Source organism: Nesoenas mayeri (assembly GCF_963082525.1).
Source record: "Nesoenas mayeri genome assembly, chromosome: 2".
Taxonomy (NCBI): domain Eukaryota; kingdom Metazoa; phylum Chordata; class Aves; order Columbiformes; family Columbidae; genus Nesoenas; species Nesoenas mayeri.
The window spans coordinates 108,514,186-108,540,849 of NC_137543.1; the positions used below are offsets into that span (position 1 = coordinate 108,514,186).

At 41.5% G+C, this 26,664-nt stretch overlaps 1 protein-coding gene across 2 annotated transcripts in view; it reads left to right on the forward strand.

Moving 5' to 3' along the window:
• PDE1C (phosphodiesterase 1C) overlaps window positions 1-26,664 on the forward strand; it is a gene marked incomplete at both ends in the record, with an annotated part of 333,766 nt that overhangs the window by 254,495 nt on the left and 52,607 nt on the right. For both annotated transcript variants that reach the window (XM_080338651.1, XM_080338652.1), the window contains 5 exons: window positions 5,368-5,468; window positions 7,192-7,320; window positions 16,163-16,264; window positions 17,701-17,821; window positions 23,658-23,739. In XM_080338651.1, coding sequence (XP_080194777.1) covers window positions 5,368-5,468; window positions 7,192-7,320; window positions 16,163-16,264; window positions 17,701-17,821; window positions 23,658-23,739 — 535 coding nt within the window. The remainder of the gene's footprint in view (window positions 1-5,367; window positions 5,469-7,191; window positions 7,321-16,162; window positions 16,265-17,700; window positions 17,822-23,657; window positions 23,740-26,664) is intronic.

Sequence of the window (26,664 nt, forward strand, 5' to 3'; positions counted from 1 at the left end):
GTGAATACTTTGCCCGGTGCAGCTGTGGCTCCCTGGAGGAGATGCACTCAAGGGCATGTCTGCCTATATCAGCTTAACATTGGTGATAGAGGTATAATCTTCCTTCCTTTTTCATCAGTTTTCATTAAGTATTCTGGGATACAATTTTAGGTTACATGTTTTTTTAAGACTTACATAATTTGTCTTTAGTCAAAGTATTTAGGAAATCACTGAGGTCAATTCCTGTTGGAGTGAACTAACTTTGGTTCTTCATAAGCTTCTTCCAGAATACAAAACTGGGTTTTGATTCCTTGGGAATAAAGGAGAAGATATTGCAGATATAGCAGGGGGTTCTCTGACGTTCTAATCCCACTGGTAACACTGGAAGTGAGAGCTGAATTTCCCTGCCTCTTCACCGTATGTCAAAAAGAGTAATATTTATAAAGCACCAAGTGCTATATTTCTAGAGAGTTTCACAGCAACATGTAGACATTTGAAAATAGTGCATCCTCTTCTCTTATGTCATTTCTTCTTTGAGGTTGTAAAATACATTTTCTGAAAGGTAAAGAAGGTGTAACTATCTCAGTTGGCTTGCTTTTCCTCTGCCTTTATATACCTGCTTTTCTGCTGCAAGGGTGGGTGGTTAGCCCAGATGAAAGTCAGATCACTCTGAAGGTATTTCATGTAAAATGTTGTCAGGCTTGCATGTGTTAGTTGCATCATTAACTATAGTCTGGTGATACCTTGGTGGAAACAGCTCTTGCAAACAGTTTCTGGGGACTGTTTGGCCAGGGCTGCGATGCAGAGTGCAGCACTGTAACATGTTGTGTAGACTTTGAAGACAGTTGCAGAAACACAGTGCTGAAGCTGGTCAGAGCAAAAGGTAACACCTGTGTGTGTCCCCAGCTCCAATCTGTCTGAGAAGCAAAACCCAGAAATGGAAAAATGTCTATCTTTGGTTCTCTCTGTGATGTGTTTCAGCCTTGTCTCAACCTGGCAACAAAGGCACAAATCCATCATCCTCTTGCGTTTGACTTCTGAGGTGTTTCTCTCATGCATTACTGATGTCCAGTAAATGATGTACATCCACATGTCTTTCCAAGTCACCTGCCGTTGTGATGCCTGATGTTTGGAGTGACAATTAAGAAGTCCTCAGTATTAAAATACTTTACTAATGTTTCTGAATTATTTTTCCTCTCCATTTCAGAGGAAATGATGTTCTGAAATATGTGCAAATGTCAAAGAATGTGCATATGCCAGATTTACATCTACAAAAGGGAAACTAGAGTGTGTGTGCTTGTGAGGATACGTACATGCTGGCACTGAAGTCAGTGACTGATTTGCCTGAGTTGAGCCCTTTGCTTTTGAGTTCCTACTGTAATAAGCTGCGCACAATGTATCCCATGCAGACTGTTGTGATGGAGATGCACTGCAGAGGATGTAGTGAAGTGTCTGCTGTTTCCCAGGAATAATCCCAAACACTATTGTTCCCACATCCGAATACGTGGCATTTGGTTTAGTATCTAACATAGCAAAACAAGAAAAGATCTTCTGCTACCAGGTTTAAGGGGCGTCGCAACACTGCATGCCTGCAGTGACATTTCAGCTTTGCTTCCCTTGTTAGAATGCTTTTTTTTGAACTTCGTTATTTCTTTATTTTTTTCCTTTTTCTTTGTTTCCCCCCTGCCTCCCCTGCAGGATACAACCCTAGCCAATGTGCATAGGTGAACTAGAATATTGAAAATTAGGTCATTGATGCCAATCTCCTGCTCACAGCAGGGCTGGCTTCTATTGTGAATAGTATATTCACTCATGGCAAAGAAAGGTAGAGGACATTTCTGTGTTTCCAGAGTTTGCTCACATCAATATCTTATACTTACTCCAGTGTATATAATTGTCCAGTTCATCACTTTCACAGTATTTATGCCAGGAACTTGGAGATGCTGGAAAGTAAGGCTTTGGTTTCGCAAGGCGTTTTGGGGTCATTTGTTTAATTCTTCACTGGGATGAAGACAAAGACTTACCAAAAAAATTGTGCAATAAAACAGAAAAAAAACCCCTCACCTTGTTAACTAGTTATCTGTAATGCATAAAATTACTTTGTTTCAAATTCAGGTAGTTTGTGTAGTGGTAATTTGTTCATCTCAAAAGGAAGAAACATTTACCAGGTTTATCGTTATGTTTCATTTGCCTTTGTCTGCTCCCTGTTATTTACAAGCTCTCTCAACAGTTTTCTTCCAGGCTTCCTTTTTCTTCTATTTCCTTTTCAATTAAAAAATATTCTTTAATCACATTCAGTGCCTGAAATCTCAGGAAGATGGCTTGGGATGAATTCATTATCCTTTACTGTATGAACTACAATATTTTGGTCTCTCTCCTAGACTTAACATTGAAAGAGAATTTGGAATTACTCTGTTTATATTTTAGAGGATTGGTATACAAGCATGATGTGTAGGAACAACTTTCAAAAGCAGACACACTTTTGCTCATTTCATTCTTTATTTAATTCTTTTGTTCAACTGCATTTACTACTTTCTTTGTTTTATTTTCTGATTAATCTTTCTTATTAGTAGGAATTACCATATGATTTCTTTGTGAATCCAGACAATGAAGTGCAAATGATAAAGCTTAAGAGTTCTTTCTCTGATACTGTCAAGAAGTAGAGGAGAATATTTCCTGCAGCAGACTTGTCAAACTGCAGAAGTGCAGGACTTCTTTCACATGTTTGTACCAAAGGGAAGCAAGATTGTTTTCTCCTCTAGACTGTTGTGATTAATAAGCAGATCATCATGAGCTCTGAAAATTATGACCACTTTGGAATAAAAGACCATAAACTCTGGGGAAGGAAAGAAGCTAATTATTGCTGCCTATGCTTTGTAACATTTTATTGGAAGCGCATTCATTTGTTTTGCTAGATTTGGAAACTCTTTCCTCTCCTTTTTTCTTTCTGTATGCATCAAGCCTTTTGTTTACATGCCAATGACTTGCCTTAGTAGCTAATTCTTCATATTTATTGTATGTTTGTGAAAGACAAATCATCCCTCATTACCCTTTTTTGTTTCCACTCTGTAAGTCTATCCTTGTTATTTCATGCCTTCTTCCTCCACCATCCCCCATCCCCTAACATCATAGAAAGTTTCAAGGTCTTTAGAAATTTAAAACATTCACATTTCCTCACTCTTTTAACCTAGACAGTATCCTGCTGTTTTCTCAATAGTTCTTGATAGCTTTGTTCTTTAAAACTAGCTCTCTGTTCCCAAGATGAAGTCCATCACAGAGGAGTGAAAGGTAGTATCACTGCTTTGATGGAGATTGCATCCATTCTCTGCAGGCTCTTTGCCATCTTGTTTGCTTTTCCTTGCAAGGCTGTAGCAGAAAAAAGGGACTGAAAGGTTCCAATTACTTACCTGCAATTTCCCTCTTATTACTCACAAGCCTGTTTTGATTTTGTGCTACTTATACTGATTTATTGATTACCCACAGTTCACAAGTGTAATCCTAGTCTGTTGTCTGAGTGGTCTTCCTCTAATGCTGTTACGATATTTAATACTGCTCTTCAGATGTATCACACCCTATGTGAAAACCTACATCACTCAAACCTGTTCAACAAGTGATACTTTGACAGGTCATGCAAGTTAGTACTTTTCCTATATGTGCCTTAAGAGATGAGGTGGGACACCTCAAGCACAGAGCTCATTGCCTTAGTCATGCTTTGAGACTTGAGGTCATAAAATCCTCTTGAGTGGAACTTGTGAGATGATGCTCACAATTCTGCAGTGGATGCATTAGACTGGCTGGGTATATCCTTAGTATTTCTGCATGCATAATGCGAGTTTGCTCTGCTTGTCCCTGAGTGCTTGTGCCTGAGTTTTGTCTATCGTTTACACTCTCTCCTTTTGGGAAACTGCAGAATGAGTTTGAGAAGTTGAAGTTCAGGTCAAGATGTGCAGCCTGGAAACCCTAGTTCCTTCTTTCTTCCCATTGCAATAGCCAGAAGTTGTTGTGTGAAAGCTGAAATTGTGTTCTTCATTGGCTGTAAAGCATTCCTTATTCACAGGTCACACCTGGAAACAAACATCACAGAAGTCTCCACTACCACTGCTGTCTGTTCCTGTCTTGGACCAATTGTGTAAAAATGAGAAAATAGTTTTGTTTCTATGTCTGCTTATTTCTTGATCTCTTCATCCTTGTCTCAGCCTCCCTCAAAAAAAAAAAAATCAAGAGCTACCTTGATTATGGTCAGTGGCATTATGCAAAGTATCTCTGGCCAATATTTTCAAACTGCATCTTTAATGTAAGGAGATCTTTAACACTGAGACTTGTTTCATTATTCATTGGTTATGCAGAGATGGCTGTGAAAGGCAGGAGAAGAGTTGGGTGGGTCACTGTGTGCAGAGCTCCACAGTTCTCTGTGCTTCCTCTGTACATGGGTAACAGACCAGTGGTGGCCTCTGAGCTCTAGCAGATATCCAGAATAAATTTATGAAACCATACTGCCTTTACTGGGCTTGAATTAAAAGGTAGTTCATACTGAACATCTGTCAAAATGTTTGCAGGTTGACAGTGAGCAGTTACAAAAATATTTGGCAACCACAGTGGTAAACGTTTACAGCATTATAGTATCTAGAGCTTTAGTTTCTGATGTGCTTGATGTTAACAGCACTCCTTGTGTTCTGCTGGTGTAAAATCAGACATAAAATGATTGACTGACTCTGAGGAAAATTATTAAAAGCATCTGACTCATTTAGAAATCAAAGTCAAAAGTCACTTAAGCATTGAAAAATAGGGCTTTGACTAGGCAATTAGGGAAAAAAAAACCACCTCAGGGCTTTCTCAAATGTTTCTGTAAATGATAAATAAATAACAAACCGTACATCTTGTAAGGTTGTGTTCCCTATTCTCCTCATGATTCAGTGACTGACGAAGACTTTTAGTTACTGGAAATTAGTGATGATCTTCTGTATTTAAGGCTCTGCTACCCAGGTCAACTTAGCTGAAAATACCCTGGTGGGATGTGCATACCTGCACATGTATCATCAAATTCCACTTGAAGAACCTTAGATTCCTGGAGGTTTCCCTCTCTGTCTTCCTCACACATTACTCTTTAAGAAGGGCACATGTTTCCCCTTGCTCTGCATTCAGCCTTATTAGCTCCTGAAATAATTTTGCTCAAGTTCATTTTATTTAGATGAAGCTTGAGGAAAAACACTGCTTTGGCTTTTGTATATCAAGCAGGGAAGTTTTCTTTGAAAGAGCTGGCAGGCTGCAGGGAAAAGGCGATGATGTGTAGCTTTGACTGTCAGCAGGGGATAACTTGCCTTAAAAGACAAAAGCCTTATTGCCTGAGAAAATGACAGCTTATCTGATTGCTCTGTCATCTCTTTTCAGCACTGGCTGACAGAGCTGGAGATCTTCGCTATGATCTTCGCAGCTGCCATCCATGACTATGAACACACTGGAACCACCAACAACTTTCACATCCAGACACGGTGAGGCCACTGTAAATCATGATGATGGGTGGGGAAGTGGAGGGGAAACCTTTGGAGAATAACAGCACAGCCACCTAGAAAAGTGCAAGAGCTTTTGCTTTCAACTGTTACAGGACGAAAGTTCACTTCCTTGGGTTGCCTTTAATTTTTTCTTGCTCAACCGTTTACAATGGAATGCATGTATTCTAGCTTCCTGAGCATTGTTTCGTATGAATAATCAGGAAAAAGGAAGGTCACAAATTATTTATTTGTAAAGTTACCAAAGACAAATTGCTGTACAGAGTGATGTCTTTTGATGAAGGTATAGTTTCGGAGGAGATACTACAACTTAGCCATTTTTTTTCTCCTTGTTGAATTTGGAGAATCAAACATTAACCACATAAATCAAGAATTCAACAATATCTGTATTCATCAGTGAACACCGACACTGCACATCTTATTTTTACTTTAGTGGAAAACCACACTTGCAGCAAGGGGATATGTTTTCCATTACCTGTTCAGGGACGTAATTTTTTAAAGCTTTGTAAATTGCTAGACAGTAAGTAGCTGATCACTGGACTGGCGTATTTTCTTAGCTCAGAAACTCCTATAAGGCTTTAGGAGGAGAAGATGGAGATTGCAGCAAAATTCAGAAGTGTGCAAAGATAGTTGCAGTGATAAGTGGGTATCGGAGGTCTGTGTGTTACTGTGACGATGGGAGTGTACTAGTAGCAATGACAAAATGTCCAGATGTCTTCAACTGGCACAGCACACTTGAGCATTTCTAAGATGCATTGCATCTCACCCTAGCTTAGATGTCTGGAGTATGTTAGCTGAATCATGCTGTATCACAGATATATAAAGGTTGCCAGGATAAATCACACATATGCTCAGGAAAGCCTGGGAATATTGAAAGAAATTTCTGTCTCTGTTCTGGGCCAAGCCACACGCCACTTCTTAAAGTTTCATTCATGCAAGAATTAGGGATCTGCTGTACTTCCCAAATACTTAAAGAAGAATTCAAGGAAGGACAGTTGTAATTTAATTTTGGTAACACTGAACATGGGGGATTGTAGTGTGAGGGGAGGAAAATATATGCTGCTCTCAGGGAAGCAGAACGGAGTGGGGAATGTAACAAATCACACTCACCCTCTGTTGCCATCCACTTCCAGCAAGTAGGTCAGTTTAGCCATTCATCACTCTCAAATCTATGCCCTGGAGCCTAAAATGCAGCATGAATTACCTTTGGTCTTAGCTGTCCACTGGCAATCACCCTTTTGGACAACACAGTCTGGCGTACAGATGACAGAAAGTGGTTCAGTTATAACTTGCTTACAGCCAGTTTGCTATTCTGGAAACAATACTAGGACACATCTTGCCATTGCTTACTTGGGGACAGTCAGGCTTTAATATGGGGGCAACATACACGGAGCTGGAAAAGAGCCTTGTGGTTGAACTCTAAATTTACGCATCTCTCACAGCTCTCAGCGTTTATTGTTTTAAGTATATAACAAAGAGACTAGGTGAATCTCAGCTGATTAAACAGATTTTGCAGTGAATTTTGATCTTTAGTTTGCTTTTACTGAATAACAGCAGTGAACAAAGTATGACAAGTGCTCTTAAAATGCTCACATCTGTGCTATAAAACTAATCTCTGTAGATAATCAAAAGAATACTTCTGAATGTGAGACTCTTTAGAGAAGGAAGAAATGTAACCGTTCCTATGTGTTCTTTTAAATGCTAGGTCAGACTCAGCCATTCTATATAATGACCGGTCCGTGCTTGAAAATCACCACGTTAGTGCGGCATATCGTCTTTTGCAAGATGATGAAGAGATGAATATTTTATCTAATCTCTCAAAGGATGACTGGAGGTAAAAATTAATGTGGTGGCTGACTAGGAAATATTGTATATTGCATGTTAGTATTTCTATTGCTACAAGAAAAAAAGCATGAAAAGGTGTTTGTCTTGCTTATTTCTGCTTTGGGTTCTCACCTCTGGTAGTGAGACTAGACTTTGTGACTATTTTGACACTCCTTGCCCAGAAATTATAAATGGGACTTAATGCAAAAAATAATCCAGCCCAAGGAACATAAATCAGTGTACTATATATGCCAAGGTGATGTAAGAAGCTGTAATTTAAAGTAAGCCTCATGCAACATATGATTTATTTGCCAAATTCAGCCCATGATTTGTTTTCTAATAGCAGACAGTTCAAACTGATGAGAGCTTTCTGTTTTTATGGGGTTTTCTGGATGCCAGGAGGTGGTACTTCAAAAATCGGCTGGTGTGCTAGACAGGAAGAATGGTCTTTCTCACAGGAGGGGAAGCAACTTGTGGGATGTCACATGGCGCATCGTGCTTCCTGCATGCACTTAAATGCGGTACAGGGCTGAGCAGTCAGTTCATCTTATTTTAACATAAACATGGGGAAATGAGCCCTTCTCTGGGGACTGACTTCTAGCAAGCTGATTAGTGAAGGCTCTTCTTGGTAATCTGTTTAGTTTGAATTTCCTATTTATTTCAACTTGTGGACAGTGATGCGATCCTATAGCTGAATACCAGAAATAAAACTCAAGAACTTACGTGTTTGATTTCAGTCAGTATGAGTGCTGTGGAGGAGTGGCCTGAGAAATTCTATCCCCCAGTATAGAAAATAGTCTCATGGTGGGCAGCAAGCAGGAACTTTAAAAAAAAAAAATAATCTGTATTAAGGTGTTAAAAATCTATTCTATTTTTTTTTAGCTACAGCTGGTAATGCCTTGCCAAATATTGGCAGCAAATTACTGCTTCCTTTTATGTTGGCAGGGGAAACATGAACTGACTAGAAAGAGCAACCTCAGAGCCACTGTCTGCAAGGAACAGTGGAGCAGCTCGTTGGGTGTCCTGCACTGCATAGAAAATGATCTGCTTTGGAGCTCTAACTGGTTTTGCTTGGATCAAAGCTAGCTGCAGCTATTTCTCATCGGTTCTGTAGTTTCAACATGTGTGTTTTGTTGAGGCAATATGCTTTGACCCAAAGTTTCAAAGATTAATGCATCTCTTTAAGAAATACTGTAACTACTTGAGCAAATATCCTGAGTGGTTTGGATTGGTTTTGTTCTCTCTCAAGTAGGGCTTTATTATTTTGTAGCTGCCAATCAAACAGCAGCTGCAGAAGAAAGGCCATTATCTGGATGTGTTCTAATTCCAAAACATTGTGATTTTTATGTGCTTTTGCTTTTGACTGCTAGTTGGAAATCCCATAGGCAAACATTTGGGAAGCACTGGAAACATCAGCCGACTTCAACAGGACCTGAGGTGTTGAGAAAAAAAACCCAATCAGACCAGAGTTTCCCAGACTTGCACTCAAAAATAAGAGCCTCAGTACTGAAGGATGCTTTAGGAAACTATTAAAGCATGTCCAAGTTTATTTTTGTAGACGTACCTGATAAGTCTCTCTCAGCAAAAAGCCCAAGTGATGGCTTTTGGAAGGCCAATTCTTAAGTGGCTTTTTGAGCTGAGCTGTCACTCCTTTTTTCATATTACTAGTAAAAGAAAATCCGGTGGTAAGTGGACGCTGCAATCCAGTCCCAGATGTCTATGTGGATTTATACACTTTTGTGCTATTCAGTGATCTAGTTAGGGAATGTGTTTTCAGGAAAGAAATGTAGAAAATTAGAGCTACATTTTACTGTTGGAAAATAAATGCACACAGGTTTTGCAAGGAAAGCAGATGAGGCTGAAAGAGACCTTCTGGCCTGCAGTCAAGGAGGAAAGAGTTGAATGCCTAATAGTAGTTAGACTATTCTCCATTAAAAAAAAGTCTGTTTTTTATTTTTATACTGTTAAATATTTGAAAATCAGTTGAGTTGCTTCATTTTGTGAATCCCATTTGTGCAAGTCATCAACAAACAAATGAAGAAACTATAACCAGGTAATAGTCAATTAAGAAAATGAACTGCAAAATGAACAGATGCTTTCCAAGATACTGTTATAGATGTCTTTTATGGCACTGTATTTCATTGTTAATAATTTCCATGCAGTGTATTGAAACAGAGTATGTTTAGTACAAGCCCTTTGCTGTCACGTGCAGGATTAAAAAGGCATCTGGAAAATGTTTAGCTCCTTAACTCTATATTAGAGTACAACTTTGGGAAGTAACCTTTAATGCAATACTGACTTCGTCAGTAAAACTGCTTGGGGTATTATTCCTCAAACAATTCTGAGCCCTCCTTGTCAGTCAGTGTTATTCCTTTTGAGATTGCAGTGAGAAACCTTGAAATTTTTGACTGAAGTCAACTTTGGTCAGAGCCTTCTTTTGTACTTAATAGCGTGTGCATGGTTGCTTAATCACACCCTCTTCTTGTAAAAGTTTGTTTCTATGCATTCAGGGCAGGCACATGCATATTCTAAGTGTTACACCTTTAGTGAGAATCAGCCATTGAAAATATTTCCTTGAATGTAGTGTTTTTCCTATTCATTTCCATAAGAATAAAGGGCTGAGACTTCAACTAGACAAAATGAGCAAAATATCTCGCTCCAGGAGATTATACTGTTGGTTCTTAGCATAGGAATTTAGTGATCTAAAATGGCCTTTTTCCTGTCCCTTTCCCATGAGTGCAAGGGGATTTGAGTCCTTTACTGGGATACAGCTCTAAGATGGACACTGATGGAGCAAAGACGCATCCAACAAAATATCCAACAAAATGGTGTAATGTTCTTGGAGGGAAGAAAGGTAAACCATGAAGTACTTATCCTAAAGAGGAAATTAAGATATTTGCTAGACAGATCAATGCAAGGCAAGTATTTAGACATAGAGTCAGTGTCTTATAGCAATCAGTGGTAAAGACACCATAAGACTGTGCTTGCTCATGCGACTGTGCCAGATTCCATGTTTACATGTGAATCATCTGCAGGACATCAGTTACACAACAAAAAATCAAAACTTTGACACTGGCCACAGGACGAGTGATTCCATTGTTCAGCATATGGCAGTCATAAACAAGGAAATTCACTTCAGGTTTTCTTCTTCCTCAGTTAGTTTTCTTGACCCAGTTACCTGAAAACTTGCTCTCTCCACTGAACTGTTCCTTTCCATAATTCTGTAGGGGTTATTGAAAGCCATGGATAGGTTATCTTAGAATTTATTTTCTAATTTCATACCTTTTAACTTTTTCTCAGTGGTAGGTTATAGATGTGAGAATGTGATGTCTCCTTGGCTCCTGGCCTCTGGCCTTGGGGAAGTGTATATTCTACCGTGAGAGAAAACATCTGGAAGTGTAATGAGAAATATTGAAATCCCTAATTATTCAGCCAAGTGGTACAGCCAGGTCTATTAAAAAGATTATGAATTCACAAGAGATCTTCAGTTGAGGAGACCTGCAAGAAAACCCATTCCAGGGCCCTGACAGAGCCATAATATTCTCAGTAGTAACCACTTTGATATGACTGTATTTTTGTTGCACAAACAGTGATCTAAAAGAGGATGACTGAGAAGCCTAGGAACTGTTTTACACTCTGCTGCAGATCTCCTGGGTGATTTTGCCAGATCGCTTTTGTTGGAATTCATTTAACCTAATGTAAAGAAGCAAGTGCCTAAGCTTTTTTCTGACTTAAGGGAGCAGGGCAGTACCTCCAAAAGATTTTTCTTGAAGAGGGAGAGAAATGATGTTGCAGATAAAAAGCAAAAAAAAACACCACAAAAACACAAAAACCAAAACAACACAAAAACCAAACCCAAAAGCTTCAATGTTTTTACTTAAGCACAGAGAAAACCTGATAATGAAGTCCTTGAGGTGCAGCTAGACTCTCAGTTCAGCATGTTCCCTGGATTCCTATAACAGGGGTGTAACAAAATAATTCACACCAGGGCCTGCTCCCTACTGGCTGTGGGGTTAAAGGCCTTAAAGAGGAGAACTTTTGACAGAGGAGCTCACAGAGATATTTTTTTCTGTAGAGCCAGTTTTCATAGCAAAGCTCCACTTCCCTGTTTTATTCCTACCCTTAAGATGAAGCTTTTTTCTCACACATCACATGAACTAGAGATGTGATGCTTTTTCTGTGCACACTGGCAAAGAACAGTCCCCTGTGAATGCTCCTGTCCTGCTGCTTTGATCACTTAGGCTCAGGGAGCAGGGAGGAGAAATGGGCCCATAGCTGGTGTCTTCCCAGAGAGAGCAGGGGTGCAAGTTGGGGAAATCAAGCTCTGTAGTTTTTTTTAGAAGGTCTTTGCTGTTCTGGATACCTGAACTGGCAACAGTGAAGTGAGTGTGGGAGAGCAACAGGATGATTTTCTAGGTATTACTGGGTCAGGAAAGCCATATCCCTATTCTGGAAGATGACCAGCCAGACCCAGCCCTGAGCCTTCTCTCCTCCCAGCTGTGCAGCAGCAGTTCCCTCCGCCTGCCCTTGTGTGCCCTGTGCCCATCCCTGAGAGCCACCGGCTGTCCTGCAGCGCTTCGGGCACCACGGTGCTGGAGGCAGCCCAGCCATGGTGCTCTGGAGACCCAGCAGCCCTGTCTGAGGTGGATCTACCTCCATGGGCTTCTCTTCTTGCTGGGGAGGGTCAGCCTCCATGGACTCTTCTTGCCTGTGGGAGCTGCTCCTGCTCCCGACAGGCAGCTGCTGTTTTCTGGGCAGCAGAGCCATCTTCAGAGGTTCCCTGAACTTCTTCTTGCTTCTCCAACTCGATGTGGCACTGTCTTTGCTGAACTCTTCTCTCTGAGTGCGATCTGACGGTGGCTCAGCTAGTAGAGCTGTGCCCCAACTGCCATAACGGAGGCTGGTAATGTCCCCAATGGACGCTGCAGTGGCCGGCATGGAGGCCCACAAGGCCATGAAGGCCCCATTGCGGGGCCATTTTGCTCTGCAGACAGAAAGGCCGCCCCTCAGGCACCGGGCCTGCCCTGCAGCTGCCCCTGTGTGCCCAGGGCTCCAGCCCCTCCTGGTGCCAGGCCTGGGGTCCCCTCACAGGACAGCGGCCACGGTGTCCCAGGAGGGTTGGAGGGGTCTCTGTGACCCTCCAGCCGCTCGGCTCCCTGACAGTGGTGTTGTCCCCGCAGCCGGCAGGAGCCCAGAGGGGCAGGGGGAAGGAGAGGGCCTGGTGTCCTCGGGCTGCTGTGCAGGGACAGAGGGAGGAGCCCATTGAGGACCACCCAGGTCCTTGGGGCCAGGAGGTGGGGTTTGCAGTCTGAGGAGGGGAAGGCGCATGGGGGATTGTGGTGTCTCTGGTTAGTTCTTACCTCAGCTACTGAATGGGTGTTGTAAGATGAAACCAGACCTGCCCTGTCATTGCAGAAGTCAGTCATGACTTTAGACAAGTATGCAGAAAGGATTTGATCTTGGTTATGGACTGTTCCGGGGAGTGCTCTAATGCAAAGGGCATGTAGATACTTCTCCTCTGTCAGTTGATTCCCATGGACTTAAAACAGCGTAAAAGCTGTTGAGAGCACAACATGAGTGAAGGAGTTCCTCCACAATGACTACACGATAAACAGTCTGCAAAGAGAAAGAAAAAACTGGCTGTTCTTGAAAGAAAGAAAACTAGGCTGGTGGTGAAGCTGTTTCTGGTGAAGGCTTGCTGTGCCTGTGCTGCCCTGGTGACAGCAGACATCAACATGCTACCTTTTCATGTGATGTTCCAGTCATCTGCTTTCCTGGCTTGTAGAGACAGAGAAGGCTATACTGACTTTTAAATTATCAACTGTTGTCATGGGGGAACATGTAATCTCTCAGGTGTTTTGTAGTTTCCTGTGTCCCTTTGGCTCAAGCTTTTTTGTCAAGGCCACTGTGCAGACCACATCCTGAGAGGATTGTTTGTCTCTTCTTTGGGTTAGATTTTTACTAGCTTATAGGTGACAGGGAGATGGTGCGGGGGCGAAGGAGGTGCTGAGGAGCGCTGTCATTGTCACGTAGTGCAAACTGTTGTGGATGATGGAGGTCTCAGGACACCTTTTCTGTATTCCTACCATTCTTGTTGCCATGATGCCTCATGACCAGAAACAATACAGGAGACAGGGTTCGCTTGTCATGGTCAGAGGACAGATGATCTCCAGGACGTTTCCTTGGCCTGAGTTGACAGGCAAGTTATCAGTATTGGAGAATGTTCTGCTCTGACCATGCTTGTGAATACTTTGCCCGGTGCAGCTGTGGCTCCCTGGAGGAGATTCACTCAAGGGCGTGTCTGCCTACATCAGCTTAACACTGGTGATAGATGATAGAATTATAATCTTCCTTTCTTTTTCATCAGTTTTCATTATTTCTTCTCGGGTACAATTTTAGGTTACATGTTTTTTTAAGACTTACATAATTTGTCTTGAGTCAAAGTATTCAGGAAATCACTCAGATCAGTTTCTATTTGAGTGAACTAACTTTGGTTCTTCATGGACTTCTTCCTGAATAAAGAACTGGGTTTGATTCCTCGGGAATAAAGGAGAAGAAGTTATTGCAGAAATAGCAGGGAGTTCTCTGACGTTCTAATCCCACTGGTAACACTGGAAGTGAGAGCTGAATTTCCCTGCCTCTTCACCATATGTCAAAAATAGTAACATTTTTGAAGCCTGTGTATTCATTGCTGTATTTCTAGAGAGTCACAGCAACATGTAGACATTTGAAAGTAGTGCAGCCTCTTCTCTTATGTCATTTCTTCTTTGAGGTTGTAAAATACATTTTCTGAAAGGTAAAGAAGGTGCAACTGTCTCAGTTGTCTTGCTTTTCCTCTGCCTTTATATACCTGCTTCTCTGCTACAAGGGTGAGTGGTTAGCCCAGATGAAAGTCAGATCACTTTGAAGGTATTTCATGTAAAATGTTGTCAGGCTTGCATGTGTTAGTTGCATCATTAACTACAGTCTGGTGATACCTTGGTGGAAATAGCTCTTGCAAACAGTTTCTGGGGACTGTTTGGCCAGGGCTGCGATGCAGAGTGCAGCACTGTAACATGTTGTGTAGACTTTGAAGACAGTTGCAGAAACAAGGTGCTGTAGCTGGTCGGAGCAAAAGGTAACAGCTATGTGTATCCCCAGCTCCAATCTGTCTGAGAAGCAAAACCCAGAAATGGAAAAATGTCTATCTTTGGTTCTCTCTGTGATGTGTTTCAGCCTTTTCTCAATCTGGCAACAAATGCACAAATCCATCATCCTCTTGCGTTTGACTTCTGAGGTGTTTCTCTCATGCATTACTGATGTCCAGTAAATGATGTACATCCACATGTCTTTCCAAGTCACCTGCCGTTGTGATGCCTGATGTTTGGAGTGAGAATTAAGAAGTCCTTAGTATTAAAATACTTTACTAATGTTTCTGAATTATTTTTCCTCTCCATTTCAGAGGAAATGATATTCTGAAATATGTGCAGATGTCAGAGAATGTGCATATGCCAGATTTACATCTACAAAAGGGAAACTAGAGTGTGTGTGCTTGTGAGGATATGTACATGCTGGCACTGAAGTCAGTGCCTGATTTGCCTGAGTAGAGCCCTTTGCTTTTGCAAGTTCTCCTGCCCTGCCTCTCTTGCTCGTATTGAGAGAGGTTTGTTCTTCTGGGAATGAACCAGAACAGGGAACTGACCAGGACTGGTGAAAAACACAAGATTCAAAATAATTTAAAATATGATTGTTTTCAGCCACCATATGATTATCTGGAATAGTTTTGGCTATGCAACCAATTGTACATAAGGGCGGTGAGGACGAGGTGGGTGTACTGGGAGAAGTGTGAGGCCAGCTGATGCCATTTTAACGTGTGTGTAGAACTCCTGGCTGGGGGACATATTACATGCCACCCATGGGACAGGATAAGCACAGCAGTCTTGGGTTTCTACACAGTGGTAGCTTGGAGCTGGAACTCAAGCGCAGTCACCAGAGGCAAGAGAGACATGCTCAAAATAGACTGTGTCCTTCATGAAACATTCATGAAAGGAAGAATGGTAACTTTTATTTTTAAATGGAAGCTGACGCATTTCTGAATCTCCGAAATCCTGGGATGGTGTACTAACCTTGGGCTTTTCTTCCTCTGTTAACCTGTGGGTAGCTGAACTGAGAGAATAAGAAAATAAATTTATATTGTGTGCTAGATCAGAATGTTCTGATATTTTAATATCTCTAGGACATCCATATTGTCTTCAAATGAATTTCAACTGGATTCTAAACAAGTTTGTTTAACAAAAAATCATGCAGAAAGAGTTTGAATGAATAATATCAGGGAAGTAATGCACATTCTCATAGTTCTTAACTGCATATAGGTATCATATCTAGTTGGAGATATTTTTATCATGCTGTTTTACCTTTAATCATATGACTTAAACTTTCAACACAGATATCGACCAGTTTTAAACAGTTGGATACAGATTCAGGTTCAAAATTTTACCTGATTCATGTTGAGGCTTTAAACAGTCTTTTTACTTCCTTCTAAGAATGCCCTATAAAAGAAATCAATTTAAGAGGTTAGTGCTTAATTGAAAAAGGAGTACTAATACTAACGTGCTCTTCAAAAAACATCAGGGATTTCTCTTAGCAAGGATTAGCCACCTGGCTTAGTTTGCAGCCCACCCACTCCTGTGTTTGTGTAGAAAATCATTCACCCTCTTTCCCATCCCTGAAAGAGGGATGATGGAAAGAGTGACATACAAAGGCAGAAGTACTGTCAATAATTTGCAGATAGACAGCAAAATAAACTGGTATGTGTCTGACACTGTTTTTTCTTTTTCTTTCCTTGCTCCTTTCATCGTGACGCCATCCAAAAGGGAATTCAGAGCTCTAGTGATTGAGATGGTGTTGGCCACTGATATGTCCTGTCACTTCCAGCAAATCAAAGCCATGAAGAATGCTTTGCAGCAGCCAGAAGGGTGAGTCACTCCACAACACTGTGCAGTGAAGAGCTGCATTTCAGCAGGTGCTTTGCCGTTGTGTTTGACTTCAAAAGCACCTCTCCAGAGGCCCTCGCTCTCTTTGATGTCCACATCAATTCTCTTTTTGCTGTTGAATTTTAAACGAATTCACTTAGGAGTGGACTGACACCCCCTATACACAAATCTCTATTCCATGCTGGTGAACCAAAGCTTGCAAAGGTCACCATGTTGGGAAAAGCCTCCCTGTGCATTTCCCTTTGCATATCAGGGTAACATCAAGGACATGATCCAGCTGAGTGACTTCTACAGCTTTAGTGTGACTCAAGGTTATAAGATCTGCAGAACACAACTTATGCATTACCCTTCTGCACATGGTGTCAGCTGCCATCTCTGCAAGAGGCCTGCTGCACAACCAGGGGACAGATGAAAACAACTTGAGGCAAGGACTGCAAAATAACAGATGGAGCAGTATGAGGAAGGCCATTTCTTCTTCCCAGTATGTCACTGGGAGCTGTATTATTTTTGTCCACAGCTCTTCCCCATAATATTCCTTTTATACTGCAGAAAGCTTTGAGTGATGGCCATTATTTCACCTTGGACACAGGTCTGTCCAGACCCTCCCAGAATTGTATCACACCAGAGTGTGGCTAGCCACTTGGTCCTCTCAGAAGCTACAGTTATCAGTTATCACAGAATTACAGAATGGTTAGGACTGGAAGGGATCTCTGGAGATCATCTAGTCCAACCCACCTGCTAAAGCAGGTTCACCTAGAGTAGATTGCACAGGAATGTGTCCAGGCAGGTCTTGCATGTCTCTAGACATGTCCATTTCAGACAGTCAAAAGCGGAAATTAAAAAATGAGGCTACTCATCTCAATAAAGCATTTTTTACTGGGTTCTTGGGCTAGCCTCTCAGGTTATGGTTTTAAGAAATTGCCAGCCTATTTTTTTTCTGTGGAACCAGAGGCAAGGATCCCCTGCTGACCTCACACTAGTTTTCTAGCAGTGAAACCTTTATCAGTTACTGTGTAAATTCATCAGTGTCCCTGAGATCACGTTGTAACTATTTACTACAGTAAAATGATAGGGACTAACTGCTCTTCTGAGCTGCATAAAACGCAGCCCAGCTGAAATGGGAAGCACAGCAGCTCTCCAAGCCTGCCTCTGTGCACAAGCAAGCCTGGAAAGGAGCTCAGGAAGGTTCAGCAAAGTTTCTTTTTGCACATCTTAATGTCTCTTTTACAATAGGAATGGTGTATGTTGGAGAAAGTAGACAATCTTTCATAGTTGTCTGTTTTTATGAACACAGAAATCACTCAATTAATATCCTTGCCAAAGATTCTAATGACCTCATTTTCCTGCTTAGGTGCGATTTTTGTCATTCTCCGTTGCAAGAGCAGACAATTCATTTGTTTGATTCTTTGGGTTTTCAGAATCGACAAGCCGAAAGCCTTATCACTGTTGTTACATACAGCAGATATCAGTCATCCAGCCAAGGCCTGGGATCTCCACCATCGCTGGACCATGTCTCTGCTAGAGGAGTTCTTCAGACAGGTAAAGCTCAGGAAATTCCTCTGTATTTCTGCAGCACAGAGGGAGTGTGTGCAGTTGGGAAGGAAGCAGGAAAATATGAATACAGATGTTCTCCTTTTTCTCTGATTTATACAATAACCTCTTAAATGACACAAAGCTTTCTTGTCTGGCACCAGTACCACTGGCTGTTACGCCTCTTGGGAAATTGGTGTCTGATACACCATGTTATCTACGTAGGAGAAATCATTATTTGGGAAACTAATATGTGTTTCAAATTAGCAAATATAGAATATGTGATGTTCTGTTTAGCTGTAGAACCATAGAAACCAGGTTTGAGTAGCTGTACTTTCTAAAACTGTGCTTATATTGTTGAGGTAGATGTGAAAAATACGTTACCCTTACTTCAGATGAAGAGAACTGATCTAGTTGACAGCTCACAGTGGGCCACCTGTTGACAGATCCACAAATCTAGACAAATCATTAAGCTCTGTAAGATAGCTGTAAGCTCCCCAAGTGACTAATTAAAAGCATTTAAAGGGCTGTCTTAAAAAAAAAAAAAAAAAAAAAGGCAAAAAAAAGCACACTTAGGAATGTTTAGAATACTTTTCACCCGTATGAATTACTAAACTAAGCAGAAAACTGAGGTCTTAGTTTCCCTCCAGAGTTCAATGATTTTGTGCTTTGTAGTAAATCTAAACGCAAAAAAGAAAATGCAAAAATATACAACAATTTTTTAAAGTTCTGGTATTTTTTTAAATTGCATCTGTTTTTAAAGGCATTGTGAGAATCCCTTTTTAATAAGGACATTGCAAGAATTTGCTTTGAAATGAATCTTTTAATTTGTTTTTCAAACCCAGAATGTGTTTACTAGGTAGAAGCAGGTATCACAGTATCACAGTATGTTCTGGATTGGAAGGGACCTCAAAAGATCATCTAGTCCAATCCCCCTGCTGGAGCAGGAACGCCTAAGTGAGGTTGCACAGGAACATGTCCAGGTGGGTCTTGAATGTCTCCAGAGAAGGAGACTCCACAACCCCCCTGGGCAGCCTGTTCCAGTGCTCTGTCACCCTTACTGAGAAGAAGTTTTTTCTCAAATTTAAGTGGAACCTCTTGTGTTCCAGCTTGATCCCATTGCCCCTTGTCCTATCATTGTTTGCCAACGAGAAGAGCCTGGCTCCATCCTCGAGGCACTCACCCTTTATATATTTATAAACATTAATAAGGTCACCCCTCAGTCTCCTCTTCTCCAAACTAAAGAGACCCAGCTCCCTCAGCCTTTCCTCATAAGGGAGGTGCTCCACTCCCTTAATCATCTTGGTTGCCCTACGCTGGACCCTCTCCAGCAGTTCCTTGTCCTTCTTGAACTGAGGGGCCCAGAACTGGACACAATATTCCAGATGTGGTCTCACCAGGGCAGAGTAGAGGGGAAGGAGGACCTCTCTTGATCTACTAACCACCCCCCTTGTAATACATCCCAGGATGCCATTGGCCTTCCTGGCCACAAGGGCACAGTGCTGGCTCATGGTCATCCTGTTGTCCACCAGGATCCCCAGGTCCCTTTCCCCTACACTGCTCTCTAATATGTAATTTCCCAACCGATACTGGAACCTGGGGTTGTTCCTGCCCAGATGCAGGACTCTACACTTTTCCTTGTTAAATTTCATTAGGTTATTCCCCGCCCAACTCTCCAGCCTGTCTAGGTCTCGCTGGATGGCAGCACAGCCTTCTGGCGTGTCAGCCACTCCTCCCAGCTTAGTGTCATCAGCAAACTTGCTGATAGTACACTCTATTCCCTCGTCTAAGTCGTTAATGAATATATTGAATAATACTGGCCCCAGTACTGACCCCTGAGGCACTCCACTAGATACTGGTCTCCAACTAGACTCCGCACCATTGACTACCACTCTCTGGCTTCTCTCCTTAAGCCAGTTTGTAACCCACCTCACTACTCTATTGTCTAGACCACACCTCTGCAACTTAGCAACTAGGATGCTGTGGGAGACTGTGTCAAAGGCTTTACTGAAGTCAAGGTAGACCACATCCACGGCTCTGCCATCATCCATCCACCTTGTAACATTCTCATAAAAGGCTATGAGGTTGGTCAAGCATGACTTACCCTTGGTAAAGCCATGCTGACTGCCCCTAATAACCTTCTTATCCTTGATATGCCTTGAGATAGCACCAAGGATAAGTTGTTCCATTACTTTCCCAGGGACAGAGGTGAGGCTGACCGGTCTATAGTTACCCGGGTCCTCCTTCTTGCCCTTTTTGAAGATTGGAGTGACATTTGCTTTCCTCCAATCCTCAGGCACCTCTCCCGTTTCCCAAGACTTGGCAAAGATGATGGAGAGCGGTCCAGCAATGACCTCAGCCAGCTCCCTCAGCACTCGCGGATGCATCCCATCTGGACCCATGGATTTATGGATGTCCAGTCTATTTAATTGCTCCTTAACCCAGTCCTCATCAACTAAAGCAAACTCCTCCATTGACCTGGCTTCATCCGGGGTCTCAGGGGTACAGGGCTCCCCAGGACAGGTAGATCATACCTGCAGCTGTCTCTGTTGCCACACAGGAGGCTCATGCAAGTAGGATGATTTTCACATACACTTTAGGCAAAGTTCTGTGCATATTTATGCTTTTCTAGCTCAAAATTATACTAGATGTGTTAAAATTCACCACTGCTGAGTCCCCTAAAGACTGGTGAGGGAATTAAGATTAGCTAGATATGAGACCACAACAAACCCAAGTTTTGATCTATTTTACACATGTAATAAAGACAACATTATTATTGTGTTTTTTCATAAGAATAGTTTTATTTCAGCCAACAAATCCAGCTTTAGTTCTGAATGACAAATGCATCAACTTTTATCTAAAGCTTTATATAAAACTTGTATTCCAGTTCCAAATTCAGATGAAGTATTAATTCCCTCTTCAGGCCAACCCTTAAGCTTACTACGAAGCATAGACTTGTGTTCATTGAAGTTATTTAGTACTAATCAATAAAGACATCCCTACCAAACAGCAGAAGAACAACCCACACTCTTCTCACAAGCTGGGAAGTTCCACTAGCCAGAGGGGACCATGGTGCTAAGAAAATTCCTGGCCTCAGATTAGTTATTTATTTCCTTATGCTCTTCACCTCCAGACCCTCCCCTGTATTTTCCTGTTACGTGCTCTGCAGAGATATAAAGCCTGACGTAACCTGTATCAGTGCAGGTCCTCAGCCATGTTGGTTTCAAAGTATTTTGTGATGTGGCACAGATCTTTCTACAACAAGTAACCATGCTGTAGGTGTGAATTATGCTTCTGAGTACAATACTGTTCTTTTACGTTCAGCAGTTAAGATGAGCAACTCTTAAAGCAAACATCTTGCATGGATTAATTTGTTTTACTGATGCACTGTGGCTAGTTATGAGGGAGCTGCCCAAACAACTTAGAAGTCATCAAGTATCTCTCTGAGCAGTCAGAAAGATAGTTAGGGGTTCCTTCCTAAAGAGAATTCGGCACTGGGATTTTTAGGAGGCATAAGGAGGAAAAGAAGAATGACGGTTAGGTAAGAACTGGCATTGAGAGATGGTGTTCCTGAGATGCAGCAGACAGTAAACGGTTGTTACTTGGAGATATTTCTGTGTTTCGTTTATGTTTTGCCATGATATTTGTATCAGGGAATAGCAGACTCATAGCATAGAGCTGAATTTTTCTACAGTAGAAGAATACTATTGCTGCTTGTTCCACCCAAAACTCTAACAGAACTTGTGCCACCATTTCATGTATGTTGTATTAGCAAAAAGAAGAATTAATCTCTTATGCCTACAGAAGTTTTTTTTCTGGTAAGTTTGCTGGCTATTTTAACTTCCATTTGGCATTAGTCAGTACACTGGCAAAAAGTTCAGCACAGTTGAAGTGAGCTGCTTATTTAAGGAATTGATTCTATAGTATATTTAACAGGTGATATAAATTTGAATGCTCAGTGGGGAGTATTGCAACTATGTCATCCTATCTATCTTCTCAACATAAAGCAATATGTTTTAGAGTGACTGAACCAAGTTAAAGAGCTTTTTGAGAATACACAGCTTGAAAAAAATGGGGTTATAACACTTGATCTTCTGCACCATCTTGTGATGTTAGAAAATAAATTTCAGTTCTGAGGGCTAGAAAGCATGTTTGGACTTTTGTACTTAAACACTGATGTGAAATGTTGACAATGTCAGAATCATAGAATACCAGGCTGAAATGGACCACAAGGATCATCTGATCCAACCTTTCTTGCCAAAAGCACCGTCTAGACAAGATGGCCCAGACCTTGTCCAGCTGAATCTTAAAATTGTCCAATGTTGGGGAGTCCACTGGTTCCCTGGGGAGATTATTTCAATGGATGATTGTTCTCAGCATGAAAAATTTTCTTCTTGTGTCCAACTGGAGTGTCCCCCAAGAGTAACTTGTACCCATTACACCTCATCTTTTCCATGTGATTCCTTGTAAAAAGAAGCCACCCTTTAAATATTATAACATGGTGATAAAGTCTCCCCTAAGCCTTCTTTTCTCAAGGCTGAAGAAACCCAATTCTCTCAGCCTTTCCTCACATGGCATCTTCCCAGTTCCTTCATCATCATTGTGTCGCTTCTCTAGACCCTCTGCAACCTGTCCACATTTTTTTAGTATAGCAGGGACCAAAACTGAACACAGTATTCCAGGTGTGCCCTGGAAAGCATGGAGTAGAGCGGAATAATGACTTCTTTGTCTCTGCTGGTGATGCGCTGCTAGTGCAGCCCAGCATCGTGTTGACTTTCCTTGCCGCAGCAGCAGCACGCTGGTCACTTCTTGTCTAATAGGACCCTTAGGTCCCTTTCCAGAGAGCTGTTCCTCAGCTGGGTAGATCGCAACCTGTGCTGCACTGTTTTCCCAGGTACAAGACCTTACACTTGTTGAGCTTCATAAGGTTCTTCTTGGCCCACTCTTCCAGACTATCCAGGTCACCCAACAGGGTGGCTCTTCTGATACATTCATTTCCCCACTCAGTTTGGTGTCACCAACAAACCCCATCAGGGTATGCTTGATCCCATCATCCAGATCACTTTTGAAGACGTTAAACTGTGTTTGGCCCAATATCGATCCTGAGGGACCCTGCACGTGACTGGTTTCCAGTTTGAAAAGGAGCTATTTACCACCACCCTCTGGGTGCGACCTTGTGAGCTGGTTCCCCACCCACTGCAGAGACCTCTTATCTAGAACATAGCACATGAATTTCTCTAGGAGGACGCTGTGGGAAACTGAGTTGAAAGCCTTGGAGAAATCCAAGTAGACAGTGTCCATTGCTCACCTCAAATCAACTGAGCAGGTTACTTTGTCATAGAGAAATGTCATTTTTTCCTTCAGAAGAAAAAGGTAATCTGCATCTGGCCAGCCATGATCTGTGAATTCCTTATATGAAAGACTAAAAAAGACATGCAAAGAAGTGCAAGCTCTGAACGAGTTCTAACACTGATGTTTTCTCTTTAAAGGTTTCCTCTGAGAACTCAGTTCTGCTGGGTTCTCTGGAGAACTGCAGTAAGAAGCATTCTTGTGCTCAAGTGGGTTTTTAGTTAGTGCATAGAAATACCAAGGACGCAGAGAAAGCTCTGAGGAAAAATTCATTGAAATCAAGATGCTTTGTTCACCAACTTCTCCTTGGACTACAACTTGTACAGCTAGACTCAAATTCTCCACAATTTGTGTTTAAAAAAAAAAAAAAATCCAAACCAAAATCAAAGCTTAATTAAACAAAGTAAAATAAGAGGCCTTTACAGTCATGACCTAACTCAACAAAGTGTAATGTATCTTGTCTTTTTCTAATGTCTTCTCAATTTTTTTTCTCCAGGGTGACAAAGAAGCAGAACTAGGGCTTCCTTTCTCTCCACTGTGTGATCGCAAGTCTACTATGGTTGCTCAGTCTCAAATAGGTATGTCCCTTTTGGTGCATGCAAAGTAGCATCTTGAAATCAAAACTTACTCATCCCTACAGGGCTAAGATTGTGATGATCTCTCATCATTTGGAACTAGAGGAAATAAAACACAGTGGCGTATTTTCCCCAGATCAAAAATTCAAACTGAGGAGCTGTTGTATTTATGGTGGTAGTTTGATGCAGTAGCCAAGTTACCTCTGATATGTCTGCAGAAATGACTACAGTGCCTTGTTATGACACTAGTTCATGTCTTTCTAAGCTGTGTAGATAAGGTGCACGGGGCAATGTGTTGTGACATGAGTATCATTGGTGGATATGAAAATGTTATGTCAGTACCTTCAATGACCTGGGCAAAACCTACTGTGTGTTTTCCCATTTATTCCTCCCACTTTTTCCCTCCCAGTGCTTCGAGCCAACCGATACATTTCACTGAAGCCAAGTAAATAGCAAACCTTTTTCTGCTCCGCCTGGTCAGAAACAGAGATTGTTTACAGACTCACCAACAGCGTTTTCCCTACCACTCCTCCAGTTATTGAGTAAAAAAGTAGGAAAATCATGAGGCAAAAAGCCTGGTATTTGGTGAAAAAACAAGAGGAGCTAAGTGAAGGAAAACTCTTCAGGAGGGTGGGAGAAAAAAAAAAAGACAACAATAAAGGTGAATTTGTGGGTGAATTTTTGTACCTAGGAAACAAACGAATTAGACCAAAGAATGTGATCTAATCTCAGCTGGAGACCAGGAAACCAAATGGAATAACAAAAGAAAGATAACACAGACCCTAAAAATAAGGGTACTGAGACCAGTAGCAGAAAGAGAGGGAATATATTAAATGAAAACAAAAAATTTGAAGTATGAAGTTTCTCTCAAAGAACAAGACAAAGTTGTCCCTGAACCTAGGAAAGTTCATACTCATATCTGTGGCTAAGAGACGTTTCTGTTTAAAATTATTTTGTTGTTACTGTTAGGCAAGCCATTCTCTGAGGGACCCCATCCCAGATTTTTCTGGCTTAGGAAGTTTAGACAGTTCAGCCAAGAATCTGAACTTGAAAAGCCCAACGCAAGCCTGGCCTGGTTGCGAGACCTGTAGCATTTACTCCTCTGCAGTGGTAACCCAGAAGAGTGGGAATGTGTGTAGAGCACAGTGCAATGGTGTGTTCTGCCAAGGGCTGGGTAGAGGGGAGCAGCAGCAAATTTAAAGTGCTGCATTCTCAGCTACAACCCGTGTTGAGGGCTCCTGGGTACGCTACACCTACTGCTGTGCTGTGGGAGAAGATAACCTCTCTCTCTCTCTGGCTGGCATGGAGGGAAGCACATGTGGAGACTTCTCTTTCACATCCCTGCTAACAACTTTCAGATGATGTCCCTCACTCTTTTCAGAGGGGTGGTGCTTCCCATAAGGTCCCTCTACAGAGGGACCTGTGTGTGCTTGGAAACAGTTTTCCTTGTCCTCCTCTTTTGTGCTCCTTTGCTCAGGAAGCCAGGAGAGCCAAGTAACTTCTGTACCAATGCCCCTTGCGTCAAGCCACTGCAAATGTAATAATGAATTAAACCATCAGAAACACAGTTCCACCTTATGAAAGAGGCACTTGTCAGTAGGCAAAGGCGGCCTTATTTAGTCATACACTATTTGTCCTTTTATTTGATTTGTGCTGTTTAGTAATCCATTGACAGTAATAGGCTATTCTCTATAAATCTTGCCTTCTAACATTGTAAAATTTTCATTTCTCAGTCTGCTGCACATATTGGCAGTGTCTTTCTATAAAGTCTCTTTTGTTAAATCAAAACCTTTTATATATTCTGGCTATCTGCTGAAGTAAGGCTTTCAGAGTTATAGGCTAGATTCTCAGACAAATAAGCTGTTCCCACTCATTTATTTACCTGATTAATAGCCATAACAAATTGTTCCCTGGAATAGTAATTACTACATTTCTTTGCAAAAGTAAGTTTTTATTCAATCCAAATTGTGCTATTATCTGCAGCAAGCAGTTTCCACAGTTAAAAAACCTCTGTCCTTTGTGAAATAAAATTGTGCTCTTGGTTCTGTCAGGGACAGAGCTTAGGAATCCTGTTGTGTTGCCTCAACTTGTTCATAGTTGTGGATTTGCTGCTCTGAGGTCACTGCAGATGCAACAACAGTGTGCAAGCATTTTCATTAACAAAAGATTCTCACAAATGCAGACTGAATGTTTTGCAGCACAGATGTTTTCCTTGGAAATGGAGCAATCTAACAACAAAACCTTATTCAAAAGAAAGAATGTCCCCCTCTCCTCTTGTTTCAGTTTGAGTAGAAATTGTTCAGCATTTAAAATGATAATTAAAACCCCTGAATGTCAAGTAATGAACCTGCATTTCAAAACCTATTAAAGTTAATAATCAATTTATCGTCCTTTTTCTTCTTCAGTAGAATGTGGTAAATATTTCTGTACCGCAGTGAAGTATAGATATCAGGAGGGATTCATGTCCAAAAGTCACACTGCTCATCAGAGTTGGGGAGACAAACAAACTGCAAAGGAAACGGAGCCAAGACTTGTATTTCTCTACAAGAATATCAGGAGTTAAAGCTTCTCTGTCTGTCTCAGACTGTAGGAAGCTTGTTTGACTGGAGATCATCCTTTGTCATTGTCCTCTTTTGCAGCTGATAAATGTAGGAACATCATTTTATTTTTATCCTTTGGCTAGCAAGAAAGAAAATTACAGCTTCAGAAAACATTGGATGGATGCTGATGAGTGCATGCTGATGATTTTTGTTTCTTTTTTCTGTTTGCTTTTGGTGGTGGCCTTTAGGGAAACTGTCCTTAGCCAGTGTTTGCTGTCGTGATGTTCCCAGGTGGAATGAATGAACACTTGGCGCATGCCTGGAATCCACCCTCAGCATGCAGTGTTAATTGGTAAAATCATCTTAGTCACTGAGGTACAGAAATATT